Genomic DNA, 18,515 nt, shown 5'->3' on the forward strand with positions numbered 1-18,515 from the left:
TACAAAGCGATGCGGTGCCTTTTTAAGTAAACATGCAGATGGCGTTTTTGTTAGAGCAGAAGCAGGGCTGAGCTGCAGGATGCTGACAGAAGGTTTTAGCAGTAAAGCCAACTGAAAACATGGCAGCTGCCTTGAAACGGGTGGCTGGTGTGTTGGGAGCAAGGTTATAATAATTCACTAATCTAAAAACTAAAATGACTTAATATTGATTTTCTTGTTTTACTACGGTGACCTGACCAGACCTCAGAAAGAGAACAAGTCCAGAATTTTACTTTTTATTTTTTTAATTTTCATAAGATTAAAACACATCTCATTGATCCATCTTTGTTTATTTTCTTTCAGTTTTTAACTTGAAGATGTTAAACTGTGTCTGTTCTCGGAATTATTGTACTTTATTTTTTGCATTTTTTTTTATTTAACTTGTGAAAAGAACATCATTGATCAATCACAGAGTTAACAATACAGTATGGTTACAAAAAATGTATGTGTGTTCAGTGTGCGCACTTTTGCCTTTTTAGCTGAGATGTGTGCTGGACCAGGATTTGGGACATAAAAGTGTGTTTTCGGGTTTTTGTTTTTTTTTATCAGAAACTGTTCAGTTGGCTACATTTTTCAGGCATAGTTTTGAGAAACAGTGTAGTTAACATAACAAACAGTGGAAATCTGAAATCTGCTGTATGGCTAGATAATGAGTCAAGTGTTTGTACAATATTTTGCTTGGTTGATCTTCAGTCTGATATCATGAAAAACTACTACTTAAACTGAAATTGAACATTTTTAAGATTAAAAATTAAATTTGCAATGAGTAAAACTCACTCTGGAAATTAAACTGGAACTAAATCGATTAAACTAAATTGAATTCAAAACTAAGAAAACTGCAAAAGTGTTTCTGAACTGACATGCTATGTTTGTTGACATCTGCACAAACCTCATTATTTTTCTAAGTTCTGAGTGTTCAAACTGAAAGTCAAGCCTGTGTCGGGGTGTTATGTTGTGCAACTGTGTACGATGTGTTATCTTGTCAATAATTTACCTAAAGTGTAATAATATAATGACTGTGCCAAACTTTTTGTTGGTAGATCAGAATTTCAAAGTCTGTCTCATGTTCCTCAGAATAACCCTGGCCGTCCACCACCCACTCTGAAGGAGATGATCCAGATGGCTGCTGAGATTGCGGATGGCATGGCTTACCTCAACGCCAAGAAGTTTGTCCACAGAGACTTGGCAGCCAGAAACTGCATGGTAGCTCACGATCTTACAGTCAAAATAGGAGGTAAGAATTCGTGAAGTCAATGGGCACAAAAAACTGCTTAGATTTTGGTGCCTCATAGTGGAAGCATGAAAAGCCAACAATGCACTGTCACACTGATGGGTGTTTATATTCAGTCATCAGACATTACTAAGACAGTATTCAAATCCACAGCTTTAGGTGCCATGTATTGACTGAACAGGTGTGAGCAGAAGCAATGGTAATGGGACCCTTATAATTAAGATAAATTAGATATATCCTGAATACAAAAGGGAACTTCACAAGGTTACAAAAGCAGATAGTGAATGTAAAATAACAACCACCAGATCTTTCTGATAATTGGTGCAGGTTTGGCTGTAATTTGGAGTCTGATTTATGTTTTCCTTCCAGACTTTGGTATGACCAGAGACATCTATGAGACCGACTACTACAGGAAAGGAGGGAAGGGTCTGCTGCCCGTCAGGTGGATGGCACCTGAGTCTTTGAAGGACGGCGTCTTCACTGCACATTCAGACTGCTGGTTAGTGACACGTCTGAATTTTAGACTCCTTCTCCTCCTTCATCTTTTACTTCTCACTTTTGAAACCATCCGTGTGCAAGTTTTAAATATATTACAGATATTTAGGCAACATGGGAGCAGATAGTGTTGTTTATCAGTATCACCTGCACCTGTCTGCACTCTGTCTATCTGTTAACAGCATCAATCATGTTTGTAGGCAGATACACTCTAGGATCTAATTGCTGCGTTTTCATTCTCCTCATGTCGTTCCCTCTTCTTCGCTTGTTTACCAGGTCATTTGGGGTGGTGCTGTGGGAGGTAAGCACGCTGGCTGAGCAGCCGTACCAGGGCATGTCCAACGAACAGGTCCTCAAGTTTGTCATGGAAGGAGGCTTCCTGGACCGGCCGGACAACTGCGCTGACAGACTGTGAGTATGATCAGGGGGATTTGGTGGCTACGCACTGAGAAAAACAACTTCTCCTGCTTAAACTACAAACTGTGTCAAAACACTTTTAAGCAGTTATTTCACAAGTCCACAGTCAAAAGTTGAACTTTTCAATTTAGATCACTGAGATTGGAAGTGAAGCATAGGATTTCATGATGTTCATAAATAACTATTAGCGATGTGCTAAAATACATTATAAAATGGAATGTGCAGGGTGCTAAATCTGAACTCAGCTGTGAGAGCAAATATGTAAATATTTTTTTAAAGAAAAAAAAAAGAAGCTGCTAACAGATGTACAGTTTACTTTTGTTTCCTAAAACAGCTGGGCAGAGCAGTTTTTAGCAGGTGTTGCTTAAAGTGTGCTCTCAGGGTGGCCATATTTTTAGCTGTTGATGTCTGAGCATTTGCTGCAGCAGGACAGTGACTCAAAATAATCAGTGCACATGGACAACAGAGGTGAGGGGAAGGGAATAATATAAATCAGGGAGTTGGTTTTGTTTTTAATGTTGTTTATTAAAAGGATAATATCGTGTCTATGAAGCCTGATCAGGTGAAGTTGATTTGACTGAAATATTCTTAACAGAACAACCATAAGTACAGCTCCTAATCTTCCCGTCTCATCCTGCAGACACAACCTGATGCAGATGTGCTGGCAGTACAACCCCAAGATGCGTCCCACCTTCCAGGAGATCATCGAGATGCTGCGGGAGGACCTGCATCCAACCTTCCAGGAGGTCTCCTTCTTCTACAGCGAGGAGAACAAGCCGCCAGAGAGCGAGGATTTCGACCTAGACATGGAAAACATGGAGAGCATACCACTGGACCCCTCGTCGTACTCGCAGAGGGAGCAGTGTTTGGACAGGGACGAGGCCTCCTCCATGGGCCTGAGGGGCAGTTACGAGGAGCATCACATCCCGTTCACACACATGAACGGGGGAAAGACCAACGGACGAATACTGGCCCTACCACGGTCCAGCCCCTCCTAACATACTGTACACATCCCACACAAACTCATTGATGCTATAGATTTAAATATATTTTTGTTGTTTTTGTTGTTTTATATAGCTCACACTCAAACACTCTCCTCAGCAGCCCCTCAGTGCATATCTCAGGACCTTATTTTTCTCTTCAGATGCCACAAACACACACTACAGCAAGTCCAAGCTCGGACGCCAGAAGACACTTTTTGTATTTAAGGATGAATCTCCTGTGTCTCTCTTGTTCATGATTGTAGGTTATATACTGTATATAAATATATATATATTGCCAAGTTTGTGCTAGTCTGGGTGGATATTCGATTCAACTGTGAAACAAACTCTTGACAAACAAGAAGGCTGCTAACCCCACTGACCCCCCACCCCTAATTCTAGACTCCGTCTCCTCTCCCTTATTTCATCACAAGAGTTCATCCCGAGTTTTTGGGGAAAAGAGAAAAAAAAAGTGCCCTTCTATTTTGTCTGTGGCCTACATCACACATCATGGAGCTGCGTCTGAATCTTTGCACGCACACGAAGACGAACTGAAAAGGAAAGCTTCGGGAGCTCCCTGCTGGATGGTCAGAAGCGGCCCATCCTCGAACAAACTCTTATTCACTGGAGAAGCTGGCTGAAGCAGCCTACCTCCTCACACTCTGCAGTATTCCAAAAAAAGGCACACGGGATACACACAGGACGTTTGTCGGGTTCTGTTTTTTAATTTATATAATGGTCTTTCTTTTTTGTTTTCTCCTTTTTCCCTACTTATTTTTGTTTTGGAGTTTTCACACTTATAGCTGAAGGATATTTAAACTGTTTTCAAAAAACACGTTGCCGAACGAGTTCCTCAGATTGACCAATAGCTGCTTCGTTGGTATATTTTAGTGGGTATAGAAGATAAAAAAATATATATATATATATAAATGTTATATTGATGTTTTTGTACATAGTTGATGTCAATTTTGAGGTATTTCCGGTCATAGAAAATGTTTTTACATGTTAGTCTATTACGTTTATTTTTTCTAATCCAGAAAATCATACTAATTAGCTTTTTTGGACTCATGATCAACCAACAGCACTTGGTCTTTTTACTATGTGATCTATGTGATGCCCGGGGGAAGGAGTGTGTGGCGTCTTCAGCTTAAGATGTTTGCCCGTCATATCAAGATCAAATAAAATAGTGCTGTAAATAATGCAGCGAGATGCATTTGTGAGTAGGCTCTGCCACTGCTTGTCTTATTTTTCCAGCATGTTTGTGTTCACAAAATTGTTATGCGTAAATTTGATGTTTGTGTTTTTCTCCATTGAGTACAACACATCTGAAGCATTTTGTTTACCTAAAAAATATCATATACATACACAGAAGTTAGTTTACATACAAAGTGGCGGCTCTGCGTTACTTCAACACTTGATGCCGTGATGTTTCTGGGTGTCTTTGCCATAGCAACAAACACCTGTCACTTACAAGCAACCTAGCCAAGCTTTGGTTAGGAGTTGGCTATCTGTCTGTTACTAAACAACATGGTGATGATTAAACTCTCCTTCACTTTGATGCTGAACTCCACAGCCGGCTACCTCACGCTCTACTGATATTTTTCTAACGGGATTTGATTGGCTGAATCCGGCTCTTTTACCAGGAGTAAAGCAACAAATCTACAATTCAGCAGCATACGACTTCACCCCATTCAAAGTAGAGATGGACCGATCCAATATTAAGTATCGGTCCGATACTGACCTAAATTACTGGATCGGATATCGGAGAGAAATAAAAAATGTAATCCAATCCATTAAATATCAAAAAAGCACCTCACAAAACTTGCGACATGGCGTAACTCGGCTCATAACCGTAGCGTGTTGGAGCAGTATGCATCAGGTGATAGAGCGGCTGTGGCGTGCGAGATCTGTTGTCTGGTTCAGCATTTGGAGCCTCACTACCAAACTGGCATTTCATCTCCGAGAAAGTGATCCCAGAGAGAAGTAAAGCAAGTGTGTAAGTTCATCTCTGAATGTTTGTAAAGCATTCCAGCGTTAAGCTCAACAACCGATATATGGAGCGACTGCCTCTTCTCTCTCCCTCCCTCTCCTGCTGCAACTTCAATGATCAACTGATCAATGATCAGCTGATCGGCTTTTCTGTTGCGAGTCTGTCTCTCATGTTTGTTTATCGCCCACTTCGCGCCGGAAAGAGAAAACCAGCGGCTGAACAACAGCAGCACGTTTAAGCTTGATAATCTGTTGTTAGAATTTATTTAATATTACTTTGTACACCACGATCTTTTTCTACTTAGCTGACAGCTGGTAACTGTGCAGGAGCGGATCTAGCAAAGTTTAGCCAGGGGGGACCGATAGGGCATGAACAGGGAAAAGGGGGGCAAAAAGAAATACTTTTCTTTCTTATTCTCATTTAAAATGTCTGGTTTTTAATAATTATCTGAATCTTACACCCAAAGTTTTAATCTGATGTAAAATGTATAGAAGTCCATTAGTAACTGTTAAGTCTAATATACCCTAATATACACTTTTTCCTTTGGGAAGGTACCATCTGTGCAGTCTGCACTTCTGTTGAAGAAAGATGTTGAATCTATTTAATTATTCTTGAAAAATAATGGATTTCTGTGCATTTTCTTTCACACTGAATCAAATTAAAGTTGATTACATCCATTAAGCATCATGAGGTGGGGGCTTGCAACCCTATTAATTAGGTTGCTTATGATATCACTATGAAATATTTTGGGTGCAGTGTATTTTTTTGCATACAGGTATAACAGAATAGCTTTAGTGTTTGTTTGTTTTTTTAAACTTGAATTTGAACTTATACAAAATGCAGCAAGATATTAAAAAAAACAGTTTTAATTAAAAAACACACTATATCAGATTCATATCGGTATCGGCCGATATCCAAATTTATGATATCGGTATTGGTATCAGACATAAAAAAGTGGTATTGTGCCATCTCTAATTCAAAGCAAATGACAGTAGAGAGCCGTGAATTCTCGTTACATGTAAAGTTGCCACCTTACATCATCAAAATCAAATTGTTTGTGTGGTTACTGAAGCAATTCAACAGTTTTTCCCACAAAATATGAAAATCTCCAGTTAGAATTATTTTGTACAGCATTTTTGCTGGTACTATGTAATTACTGTAGTTAGCCAGATGGAATTTTCAGGACTCTTTCCCCATTGTACACCCACCAGGGTAACCCTTGTTTCCTTTCTGAACTGAGCGGTTTATGATATTTCAGGCCTGTTTCCAGAACAAAATGATTAGGTGTGGATCAGAAATTTTTGAGGATAATCTCTCCCTGTATAGCCTACTTCTCTTTCCTTGGGAGAATGGCTGCCAAACTATGTCTTTAATGTTATATATTAATATGTCGAAACATACTTCATTAGGGCTACAAGTGAGTTTGTCAAATACTAAAAAATGTCGATGGGGGGAACAGTTAAGGCTTAAGTAAAAACTAACCAAATCCACTTTACACTTTTTCCAAGTGTCACTATTATAGAATATATCATTTTTCCAGTAGTAAAAAAGGCACCAGTCTATGGTCTGTGACCTCTTTCTACCCACATTTTGATACCAAGATTCATAGCTGGAAGGTAAAATTTTGCATCAAGTATACATGAGTTAGTGCTGTGTAGCTGACCTGGCACTTCTACTCCATGTCTGCATGGGTTCTCTCCAGGTACTTCAGCTTCCTCCCACACAGTCCTCAGACATCGAATTAGGTTGAATGGTGATTCTGTTAGGCCCGTGGCATATTGGCAACCTGTCCAGAGTGCACCCTGCCTCTCACAGCTTATGCTGTGACCCTGAGTTGGATGAATGGATCGATGGATCGATCTGCTAAATACTGTAAAACTATACTTGAGACTGAATTGTGTTTTGTTGTTTACTGGATATTGTTGTTTATTTTTGTTATATCCTGGCCTGCAGGATAGGATCAATTAAGCTGAACTTCCACACAGTTGATAGTGAAATGGCGCCCCCTAGTGCATATCACTGTATATATGTCACAGGATTCTCCACAGCATTACATATACAAACATTTCAGATGCAGTGCATGATGTGACTAAATTAGCTTTCAGTGTGTACTGTTTTAAAAGTTTAACAGCTAAGCTGAGGTTTCATGCACTAGTGAAACAATCTGTAACTCTGTGGTGTCTCACTGCGACTCAGAATATATCCCTTAAAACAGCTTCTAAATGGAAATGAAGAGAGTCACATTTAAGTCTTGCTTGCTTATACACTCAAATCCCTCTGAAGCTATGATGATATCTTAGCATTCTGAAACTGATGGAAATCATTCAAAGTTAGTTTAAGGAGCTTAGAAAGAAACAACTGGACTTCTTTAAGTTTCTTGAAAACATTTCACCTCTCATCCATGAAGCTTCTTCAGTTTTAAAACCAAAATGTGGAGAGTCCCAAGTATTTAATCCCTGGTGGGAGTTGTCCCTTAAGAGGGTCGTAGACCCACTATTGATCATCTGGCTCACCACATGAGCCACAGTGTGAAAAAAGGCGTCGGCCATTATCAACAGAAGTTTCGGGTGAGAGTCCCCGGGAAGGGACCTCAAAACTGCATTATAGGTGGCAGACAGTTGGTGTTGCAAAGTCTGTTCAAAGATTTTTCATTCAGTGGACACAGATGGCCCCTTTCGCTTCTCTTTCAAACCATCTGTCTTCTCTGTCCAAAGTGTGAACATCAGCATCCTTAAAAGAGTGACCTTTATCCTTTAGATGATGCAGCTAAGTCTTGTTGCTCTCCATAAAATCAGCTCAGCTCTATGTCCCCTGACTGTGGATCCAAGGCACAAACTCTTGGGAACAAGTCGGCTTTGTCTGCATCTTAGGTTAAAGTGGAGGTAGTTTCTATAGTCCGTTGGTTTTCTTGATTCCCTTTCATATTAAAGCAACAGTTGCAGTGTTTTCCTCCCAAAGTACGAGGCAATATTTCTGTGTAAGTTCTCAGTCATCCAGGTCATTGTAGTCCAAAGAGCTTAGAAAGAAGGTGTGTGAACTTTCTTGAAGACATTTCACACCTTGGTTGTGGTGAGGCACATGTGGGTCAACAACCCTCTTCAAGGGACAACTCTCACTAGAGATTAAATAGTTGGGATTCTCTTTTTTTTTTCTTTTAGAACTGAAGAAGCCGCTGAAGAAGCCGCCCAGTCTTCTAGAAACTTAGGCAGAAGAAGAAACCAGTCACTATCTTTCTAAGCTCCTTAGGCTACCATAACCTGGATGACTGAGAATCTACACAGACATTCAAAATTTGTTATTTTAGAGTTTTCCTCATTATGCTTCACTGGATTGTGACAGAATAAGAAATAGGAAATTTGGTACTAAAAAGTATAACTCTGAGAAACTTTAACACCTTCTAATAATATACTAGCTGTTTATAAATATCATTAGAGTCAGGATTTTCCCATCCATCGTCCATTTTTATTTAACCATTTGGGAGTCCATCTCAGGTCCCACAGAGAGAGAGGCAGGGTCCACCTTGGATAGGTTGATGGCCCATGACAGTGTTGACAAATAGATGTGAATGATGTCTGTCTCTACGTCCAATTCAGAATCACCAGTTAAGCTAAAATATATGTTTGGACTAAAACTATTAAAAAAAATTAACCAAAAGATTCACTCTGGAAACTAAGTTTAGGTAACCTGAACTGAAAATAAAATAAAAACCAAGAAGAAAAGATGAAACTAAACTCTGGACCAAATCTTCTGGGATACGAGATGATAGGAGCAGCAGAGCAATGTGTTGGGGAATTCTTAGAACCCTGCTTTCACTTGCTCCGTGCAGTTCAAGGATGTTCAAAACCTCAACTTTCTGCCGCTGCTATGTTATCATCATTGGGACGACACAGTGGTGCAGAGGTTAACACAGTGGCCTCACATCTGATTATCTAAAAAAATTATTATTATCATTATTCGGTGGATTTGTATGAAAAATTTACTAACACAGGGCTTGGCCCAACATAGTGATTAACTTGTGGAGTTGGTGTGGATTCAAAAGTTTTGGAAGAACTTTATCACCATAAAACAGACCAATGTTAAAAATACACTGGGAAAAAATGAGAGACAGCAAGAAAATATTAAAAACTGATCCTGATACAGATATGCTTCTGGATCCAGGAACTCAATTTGAGCATCCAGGGGACTTCTCTTGTATTGTTTCTTTCTATTCTTTTGGACCAACAGGGGTCACTAAATACACAATAAACTGAAGTATGAACCCGTTGAATACATCTCTGTGCAGGTTAAATTTTAAGGTTTAGCTTAATTAATTTCTTTCAAGACCCGAGCTGTCAGTGTTTATACCAAAGGCAGGTTCTTAAAAGTATAGTGATGATATTTAGCAAAACAAGCCTTTAATTTTGATTTTCCTTAATACTTCAAGGCCCAATTGTCAACATCGAATTAAAGTCTTGACACTCAAAAGTCTGACTAAAAGGCACATCTTTTTCTTCCACTATAAAATGACTGAATGTTTTTCTTTCTTTTGGGCTTTTTAGCCTTTATTTGATACACTCAAAAGAAGTCAGAAAAGCTTGGAGGAAGAGCAGGGTAGAGACATACAGTAAATTAACTTGGGCAGATTCATACCCAGCCCTTACCAATAGCCTGACAGCACAGGACAGATATTTTTTAGAGCCTGGCTTTTATCCAGTAGTTTGCTTGAAAACAACAACAACAACAAACCCCAACCCATTTCAACTCAATTTTATTAATAGTACCAACTGATGATGATAGCCACCTCAAGGACCTTTATATTTTAATTACAGATCCTGCAGTATTAGAACAAGAATACCAACAATCAATCAATGTGAGACAGAGTAGACAAAAGTTAGTAATATGTAGTAGGGACATATGGAACAAGTGGAGAAGAAATGCTCAGTCCATCATGGATTAACACTTCTGTTAGAGATTGGTCACATGATCAAGTCCTTTATCATAAAGGGAAATAATATACAGGTCTTCAGATGGAGGTTAACCTGCCAACACCACACTATCGTGGTGACTCCCAATGAAAATCTCCAATTTTACCAACTCCAGTTTGGCATCCTGGTTCTCTGTCAGTACCATCGTCTCCAAACCATAAATCATAGCAGGTCTCACTATCATCTCATAAACTTTAGTTTTACTTTTGCTGTTATCTCCACCCACTCCACCCAGCTTGCACTCTCTTGTACACTGTTTGTTGCTTTGGATGGTCAACCCCAAATTTAAACTTATCTGCTTTCACTATTTCTCCTCCTTGCAGCTTCACTGTTACTCATGTCTCCTGCTCATTCACATATGTATTGTGTCTTGCTTCTACTGTCTTTCATTCTTCTCTCCAGAGAATATCTCCACCTTTCCAGGCTCTCGTCCACCTGCTCCCTACTCTCACCACAGATCACTCATCTGCAAACATCATAGGTAATTCCTAGGAGACTCCTGTCTGACCTCATCTGTCAGTCTGTCCATAACCACTGTAAACAAGAAAGGGGCTCAGACATGATCTCTGATGTAATCCCACCCCCACGATGAACTCATCTGTCATTCCTACCACACACTTCACCACTGTCTAACTGCCTTTATACATATTCTACACCACCCTGACAAACTTCTCTGCCAGTCTTAACTTCCCCATGCAGTACCACAGTTCCTCTCTTGATACCTTATCATATGCTTTCTCTAGATCCACAAAGACAGAGTGAATCTCCTTCTGCCCTTCTTTATACTTCTCCATCAACACTCAAAACAAAAATCTTATCTGCAGTTCTCTTTCTCAGCATGAAACCGTACTGCTGCTCACTGATCTTCACGTCTCTTCTTAACCTTTTATTTTTAACAAGTTTCTTATATCTTCAATGTATGGCTCATCAACCTTATCTCTCTGTAATTACTACGGCTCCGCACATCAACCTTGTTCTTGAAAATCAGGAAACAGTACACTTGCTTTCTATTCTTCAGGTCTCCAAACAGTCTGGTTAAAAAGTACCCTGCCCTCTCCCCTAGAAATGTCCATACCTCCACAGGTATGTCATCTAAACCAAGCGCCTTTCACTATTCATCATCTTCATAGCAGCGCTTGCTTCCTCTATACTAATTCTATGCACATCACTAACTTTCTTCCTTCTCTCCTCCTCTCTCGCTCTCATTTTTATCATTCATCAGCTTCTGGAAGTACTCCTTCCATCTTCTCAGCACGCTCTCGTCACTCCTTAGTACACTTCCATCTCCATCCAATCATCCTAACCAGCTGCACATCCTTTCAGCTCGATCTCTGCCTTTTCTCCTTCCTTAGTGTCCAGGCTCACATTAAACTCATTATATGCCTTTTCCTTTGCTATCACTCCTGTCTACTCCCTTCGTCTCATTTTGTCTTTGCTGAGCTCTTCCTTTGAAAACTTTACTGAGTTTCCTTGTTCTACCACCAAATCTCCTTGTCCTCTGTCTTCTGTCCAAAATACCTTCTGGACACTGAGTGTAGTATAACTTCTGTTAGTATTAGCTTACCAAAAACGCACAGACACACACCCTCAAGACAGTTGATTTAGCAAGTAAAATAAATTAAAGAAATGGTGTCTCATTCATGCTAGCTGAGCTCCTACCTGCAACACCTGATTGAACCTACACAAAGGACAAGTGCTTGTTTTTGCCAAAATAAAAGCATGTCACTATTCACAGCAGTTGTTCTTCACTAAAAATGGCTACCAGAGTTTCTTACTGGGAAGGTGAACTGCAGCAGATGCCAGCTGTCTGTATTAATTTAAGGATTGAGAGAAGAGGTAGTTGCTGTATGAAGATCAGGTATTACTGAAACAGCACATTCCCACAATGCTTAGAGGAGGAAGGAGGGTTTACACAGAGGAGGCTGGGATTTGTTTTAAAACACTCCCTCCCTCATCAGCTCCATTTTTTTCCTTCTTATTTGTGCACTTGTTCCTTCGGAGACATCCTCTCTGTTTGTTGTTTTTAGCGCGCGCTGCTGACAGATAAGATTGATCTCGCTTACCTTTACCTGGAAATAACAGAAAACCTGTCTTCTCGTTCTTTCGACTTCATTTCAATAGCAGGTAAGATGAAACCGTTCTCGGAGTTAACTATTATTGTTTAGCATATGAGCATCAAGTGGATAGAAGTAGTTAACAAGCATGAAGGGATTGCGTTAGCAAGCTAAATTAGCTTACTAACCCCGTAAAACGCAACGCTGCGTCGCGAACGCGGAAAGTTTTAAGAAGACGTGAGCAGGAAAACTGACTCGACTTGAATGTCTTGAATTTGGTTGCTAAATTAGCATAACTTCAGCTCCGTATGCCAAGTAGTGGGAAAAACAGGAGTCATAAACTTTATAAACAAGGCTGGGATACGTGTTCAGTCACCTGTTGGCGCGAACCAATAAAACGCACAGGAATGGAACGTTTTTCCTTTGGCGGAGTGATACGTAGAGCTCTGCCGTTAAAGCTGCACATATATTAAAATTAGGACGTGTCGACCTAACATAAAATAAAAATAAGTAAATTTTAATAAGAAATGTATCTGAAATGACTGAAATCCATACATTTAATCTTATACAACTTGAAAACCTCAATTGTCAGCTAAATTACAATTGCTGATAAATCTTGGTGTCCCCTGAAATGTAGGCTAGTCATAAAGGTTTTTAAACCTTGGCTGATAAAAAAAGAAAACAAAAAAATACAGAGCATTAAGAATCTAGTTGTATATGTAAGCATATAAGTTGTAACAGTAAAAATAAAAACAATGTATGTGTGGTTTTTAAATAATGCCTCTGAAAAATATGCCTGATAGACGTGTTTATGCAGGTCTGAAACCATTAAAACTTTAGACGTAAGTTTGAACTAAGAATGTTTAGACAAACCAAACATAATCAGAAAAGGAAAAATCTAAATCTGCTTTACAAAGCTTAACAGTTCTAGTTGGAAGTATAGACTGTATACAAAAGATGGAAGTAGCCATTGCAACGTCATTACACTATTTGTTTTGGTATTCACAGCCTCAGGTTTAGCGTTTTATTGGCTACCATTTTGGGTTTTTTGAAGCCAGAAGTGGCCATATTTAGATGAGGGCAGAATGCTAAATTATTACCTAACACCAAAGAGCAAAATAAAATCATATTAAGATCTGAAAGAGTTCAGATGTAGCAGGAAAATTACAGAAGTGGCATATTAAGTTTATTATCTGAGTAAAATTGAAGCACTTGAAATTGGATTAAATGATAGAAGTCACAAATTTACCCGCAAGTTTAAGTTCACTGAAAGGTTAATCTTTCAAAGTTTTCGTGTACATAAAGCTTAGAGCTGAAGACAATTTTTGCTGATTTTAAAAGTGAAGATTTGGGAATTTGAAGGACTGGGCTGTAGTTACGTGCTGCAGATAATTAGTGGTAATAAAAGCCCAGAGAGGCAGACAGTAATCACTGACTTTTTAAGGGGCTTGTTCAGATTAAATAGAACAAGATACAAAGCATTAAAATATGTTAAAAACACAACAGCCTTAATAAAAACAGAGTAGTTTGGACCTGGAAGCAGGGTTCATACGCCATCACTTGACAACCAGATGGATGTCTGTGCAGGATGTGATTATTATTTATTTAGGTTTTAAAGAGGACATGAAACATTAATCATATAAAGGCAAATTTAGATCATGGAGCCCTGCTCTTGAAGACTGACATACCGTATTTTCGCAACTATAAGGCGCACATAAAAGCCTTAGATTTTCTTTAAAAAGTGTGGTGCGCCCTATAGTGCAGTGCGCCCTTTGTGTGTTGTAAAGAGGACGTAGTAGAGAACACCATGAGAACGCTAAAGGGTGAAGTGTGGGCGTTGATCGTATATACCGGGACAATCGCACATACCTGTATAAAAGGACAGGTATATGCGTTATGCGGAACATCGTTGTTTTAACAACCCTGAAAATGGCAAAGAGACACGCTTATGAAGCACAGTTTAAACTGAAGGCCATCAGCTACGCGGAGGAACATGGAAATCGAGCAGCCGCGAGAGAATTTAAGATTAATGAATCGATGGTTCGCAAGTGGAGGAAGCTGGAAAACAAGCTCCGACAGGTCAAGAAGACGCAGCTGAGTTTCCGCGGACATAAGGCGAGATGGCCCGAGTTGGAGGAAAGACTTGAACAGTGGATCATCGAGCAAAGAACGAGTGGGAGAAGCATTTCGACGGTCACCATTCGACTAAAAGCAGTTTCTCTAGCAGAAGAAATGAAAATTGAACACTTCCAAGGAGGTCCGTCTTGGTGCTTTCGTTTCATGAGACGGTGCCATTTTTCCATCCGGACCAGGACTACGGTAGCACAGCAACTTCCAGCGGATTATCATGAAAAGCTGGCCATCTTCCGCTCCTATTGCAGCAAACACATCGCCGACAAACACATCCAGCCCAGCCACATCACTAACATGGACGAGGTGCCGCTCACTTTCGACATCCTGGTGAGTCACACTGTGGAGAAGAAGGGGACCAGCACGGTAGCGATACGCACAACGGGGCACGAAAAGTCTTCTTTTACTGTTGTGCTTAGCTGCCATGCTAATGGACAGAAACTGCCGCCTATGGTGATTTTTAAGAGAAAGACTTTGCCTAAAGAGAAGTTTCCAGCAGGAATCATCATTAAGGCAAATGAAAAGGGCTGGATGGATGAGGAAATGATGAAACGGTGGCTGAGGGAGGTGTATGTAAAGAGACCAGGTGGTTTTTTCCACGCATCACCATCGCTGTTGATCTGTGACTCTATGCGTGCCCATCTCACAGCCGATGTGAAAAAACAAGTGAAACAAATGAACTGTGAGCTTGCTGTCATTCCGGGAGGCCTGACAATGGAACTCCAACCGCTGGACATTGGTGTGAACCGGCCGTTCAAAGTAAGGCTGCGAGCGGCGTGGGAGCGATGGATGACCGATGGAGACCACAGTTTCACTAAGAGTGGAAGGCAGCGCCGGGCGAGTTACGCCACAATTTGCGAATGGATTGTAGATGCTTGGGCTAACATGTCTGCTGGCACTGTTGTTCGAGCTTTCGCAAAAGCCGGCATCATTTCCGAGGAGCCGCACGGCACGGAAAGTGACTCTGAAGGTGAAGAAAGTGAACCTGGAATGTTTGATGGAGATTTAGCGCAGCTGTTCAATTCAGACACAGAGGATGAGGACTTCGATGGGTTTGATTGATGACAATTACCGGTAATAAAAATGTGAGTACCAAACTCAGATTTGCTCCCGCTTTATTTTTAAATAAGCATACTTGTATGCTTGTATGCTGATGATGACGACGATTACCGGTAATAAAAATGTGAGTACCAAACTCAGTTTTGCTCCCGCTTCATTTTTAAATACGCACACTTGTATGCTGCTGCTGATGACGATTACCGGTAATAAAAATGTGAGTACCAAACTCATGGCACACATAACTGACACTGCGCCTTTTAGTACGGTGCGTCTTATGGTCGTGAAAATACGGTAGATGTAACACTGTCTGTGAAGCTGGATTTAAGAAATAAATACTTAAACTTTAAGTTTTAAAAACATGTTTATCGCCATTTCTGTCAATATTGAACTACGTCATGTGGTTGGTTGTGACTAATAGACTTAGTTTATGTTGGCTAACTAGTGACAGAATCGGTAACTCAGAGGAAAATAAGGACAATAAAAGTAAAAATCTGTTTAAGCGGACCATTTTTGATCTGCACCTGGCTGCAACAATGAGTTTTATGTTAAATAACCAAAGATACACTGTCCACTTTCACTCTGTGTCTTTTTAGTAATAAAAAGCACTATGTTGTTTGGCTAGCTGCACTCAAACTGTAAAATGCAGCTGTTAGCGCGATGTTTGGGTTTGTAAAGCACTTTTCATGGTTAAATCAGATGAAGAAAAAATATCCTGGGTATGTTGACTTGCTTTTTAAGGGCTTTGTACCATGTCATTAATACATCTTTACGTGATATAAAGCTCACATCATCATGTGTTTATATATCCCAGTATGCACTGTAGGTAGGTGGATAGAGCCAAATATTGATATTATCAAATTAATATCGGCACAATAAGATCGATACTTTGTTTCTATCCTCTACCTTTAGTATGTAACCCACTGAATTGTGTTAACATATTATTATTATTATTATTATTATTATTTTTATTTATTTTTTTTAATGAAAATATATACCTCAAATTGTGGAAAGTAAAAAACTGATTTAGTTGTCATTAAAATGTTTTCAAAATTTGCAAACTGATGATTCATCTCATAAATCATGACACACTGCTCTCGCCTACATAAGCTGACTTTATAAGAAAAAGTACTGGTATAGGCAGTACTAGCCATTGTATCAGATAACTGCCTAAATTTACAGTATTGCACAACAATGAAAAAAGCTCGGGCGTGTCTGATAGCAAGAGTTGGGTGTTGCCCTGCGATGACGTTTTAGTATCTAAAAAGGGAGCTACTTCAGCAATTTCCGATAAAGCACAGAACTTTGCAAAGTATGTAAGAAATCCATTCCTGATGAAGACTGGAAACAACAAACTTGTTTGGCAAAAACACACCGAGTCTACAAAGGAGGCGATACTATCAACTGGTGATGTGTAGGGATGGGTACCGGTAATGGCACCCGGTTCTGACATAAACGGTAGTAACCAGACCGAAAAGCAGCGCACATTTCAGTGCTTTTTTTCCTGAGACGTCATACACTTTGGATTCTAACCAATCATTTTACCTTTCCGAGGATAGTAGGCGGGCCCAGGTACGTACGTTCTTTTAGAGCAGAGCTACAGAATAAAAAGTCTGGCTGTACTTCACAGCAAAAGATGCAAACTCAGCAGCCTGCAACAAGTGCTTTAAGGTGATACTGTGCAAAGGAGGTAACACCTCGAATCTGATGAAACACCTGGCGACGCATAGCGTTTTTTTAAAAGTCGAGAAATGCGCCGTATTTGATAGCTTGCTGCGAGACCTCACACCCTGCACATCTACTGCAGGAGTGGTGCCTGTTATCGGACCCGGAGTTAGCAACATCCGCCAAAAACCCAAAGAGGAGAGTCCTGGCCCCTAGCCCTGCCAGTGTAGCAGAAATGATGACGGATGATGATGGCAGCAACAGCCGTTCTTCTCTGGGCTAGTAGCTTAATGTTGTTCGTGTGTAATTTACGTTGAGTAGGCTAACCACGTTATTACATTAATGCATGTAAGGTGAACTAGCAAACACCGTCGTAGTTACATGCGGCTGTCTTCTTGTTTGATGGCAGATACTCCCTTCACCCTGGCCAAAAAGGCTAAAATGACCAAAGAAAAAGTGGGAAACAGCTAAACATGAGAGGTTTTTAGACAAAATTGGTGTTTTTTCCATTGTTTAAGCACTGCTTCCAGCCAAGAGTGATACCATATATGCCCTATAGCTGCAGAAAAGGTTAACATTGTTATCTTTTTACAAAAAAACAGCTGAACATGAGAGGTTTTTGGACAAAGTGTGTGTTCTCCATTCTTTAAGCACCGGTTCGAGCACCGTTTAAGCACCGGCACCGTTTTAAAAGTACCGGTTTGGTACTGGTATCAGATAAAACCTAAATGATACCCATCCCTAGTGATGTGTGGCCTAAATGTAAACAAATGAATCTGCTGAGCATTACAAGTTGCATTCAACTAGCTGCACTTCATAATGACAGGAAGTGCAAACAGTGGATGATGCGCTTACATGTTGGAAAAGCAGGGCTTTAAGCAGCTGGTTTAAAAAATAAAAGAAAATAATAATCCAAGGAAGCGAATATTTTTTCAATCTTATTGTGTGACATCAAGCAGCACATTTTGTCATGTTTACAGCCGTATTCCAAAATGGAATAAATTAAATGGACCTTTGCTCAATATTTTATTGAAGCACCTTTTGGCAGCAATTACAGCCTCAAGTCTTTTTGAGTGGGATGCTACAAGTTGGGCACACCTATTTTTGCAAAGTTTCTCCCATTCTTTTTGGCAGAACCTCTAAAGGTCCATTTTCAGATCTCTCCAGAGATGTTCAGTCTGGTTCAAGTTTGGGCTCTGGCTGGGTGACCCGGGGGTATTTAGAGTGGTCCTGAAGCCACTCCTTACTGGTGCGCCTAACTTTTTTTCTTAGGTCCGCTAGCCGTAATGCTCCAACAATCCATCAAGCAGTGTGGCTTCGTAGCTTACCAAAGTCGTACTAAAACATTTTGACAGATTTTTGAGCGCCGTGTACCACATGAAATCAGTTCGCGGTCAGTAAGCGTAACCAGAATTCATACATAAGGTACACTTTTGAGGAAATGAAAGTATTTTAAGTGTGCCTTATAGTCCGAAAAATACAGTACTGAAAAAG

The 18,515-nt window shown here is 40.0% G+C and overlaps 2 protein-coding genes across 2 annotated transcripts in view; both read left to right on the forward strand.

The window, feature by feature from the left end:
- The window catches only part of insra (insulin receptor a), a 53,471-nt gene extending 49,089 nt beyond the window's left edge, over window positions 1-4,382 (forward strand). Inside the window, exons 18-21 of the mRNA XM_006792223.3 lie at window positions 1,114-1,273; window positions 1,640-1,769; window positions 2,042-2,176; window positions 2,823-4,382. Coding sequence (XP_006792286.1) covers window positions 1,114-1,273; window positions 1,640-1,769; window positions 2,042-2,176; window positions 2,823-3,180 — 783 coding nt within the window. The 3' untranslated portion in view covers window positions 3,181-4,382. The remainder of the gene's footprint in view (window positions 1-1,113; window positions 1,274-1,639; window positions 1,770-2,041; window positions 2,177-2,822) is intronic.
- A 7,662-nt stretch (window positions 4,383-12,044) lies between these two features.
- arhgef18a (Rho/Rac guanine nucleotide exchange factor 18a) overlaps window positions 12,045-18,515 on the forward strand; it is a 32,754-nt gene continuing 26,283 nt past the window's right edge. Inside the window, exon 1 of the mRNA XM_087832034.1 lies at window positions 12,045-12,240. The gene's annotated coding sequence lies outside the window, so the exon portion shown is untranslated. The remainder of the gene's footprint in view (window positions 12,241-18,515) is intronic.

This window comes from Neolamprologus brichardi, chromosome 18 (assembly GCF_056152115.1).
Source record: "Neolamprologus brichardi isolate AB-2024 chromosome 18, ASM5615211v1, whole genome shotgun sequence".
NCBI classification, from domain to species: Eukaryota; Metazoa; Chordata; class Actinopteri; order Cichliformes; family Cichlidae; genus Neolamprologus; species Neolamprologus brichardi.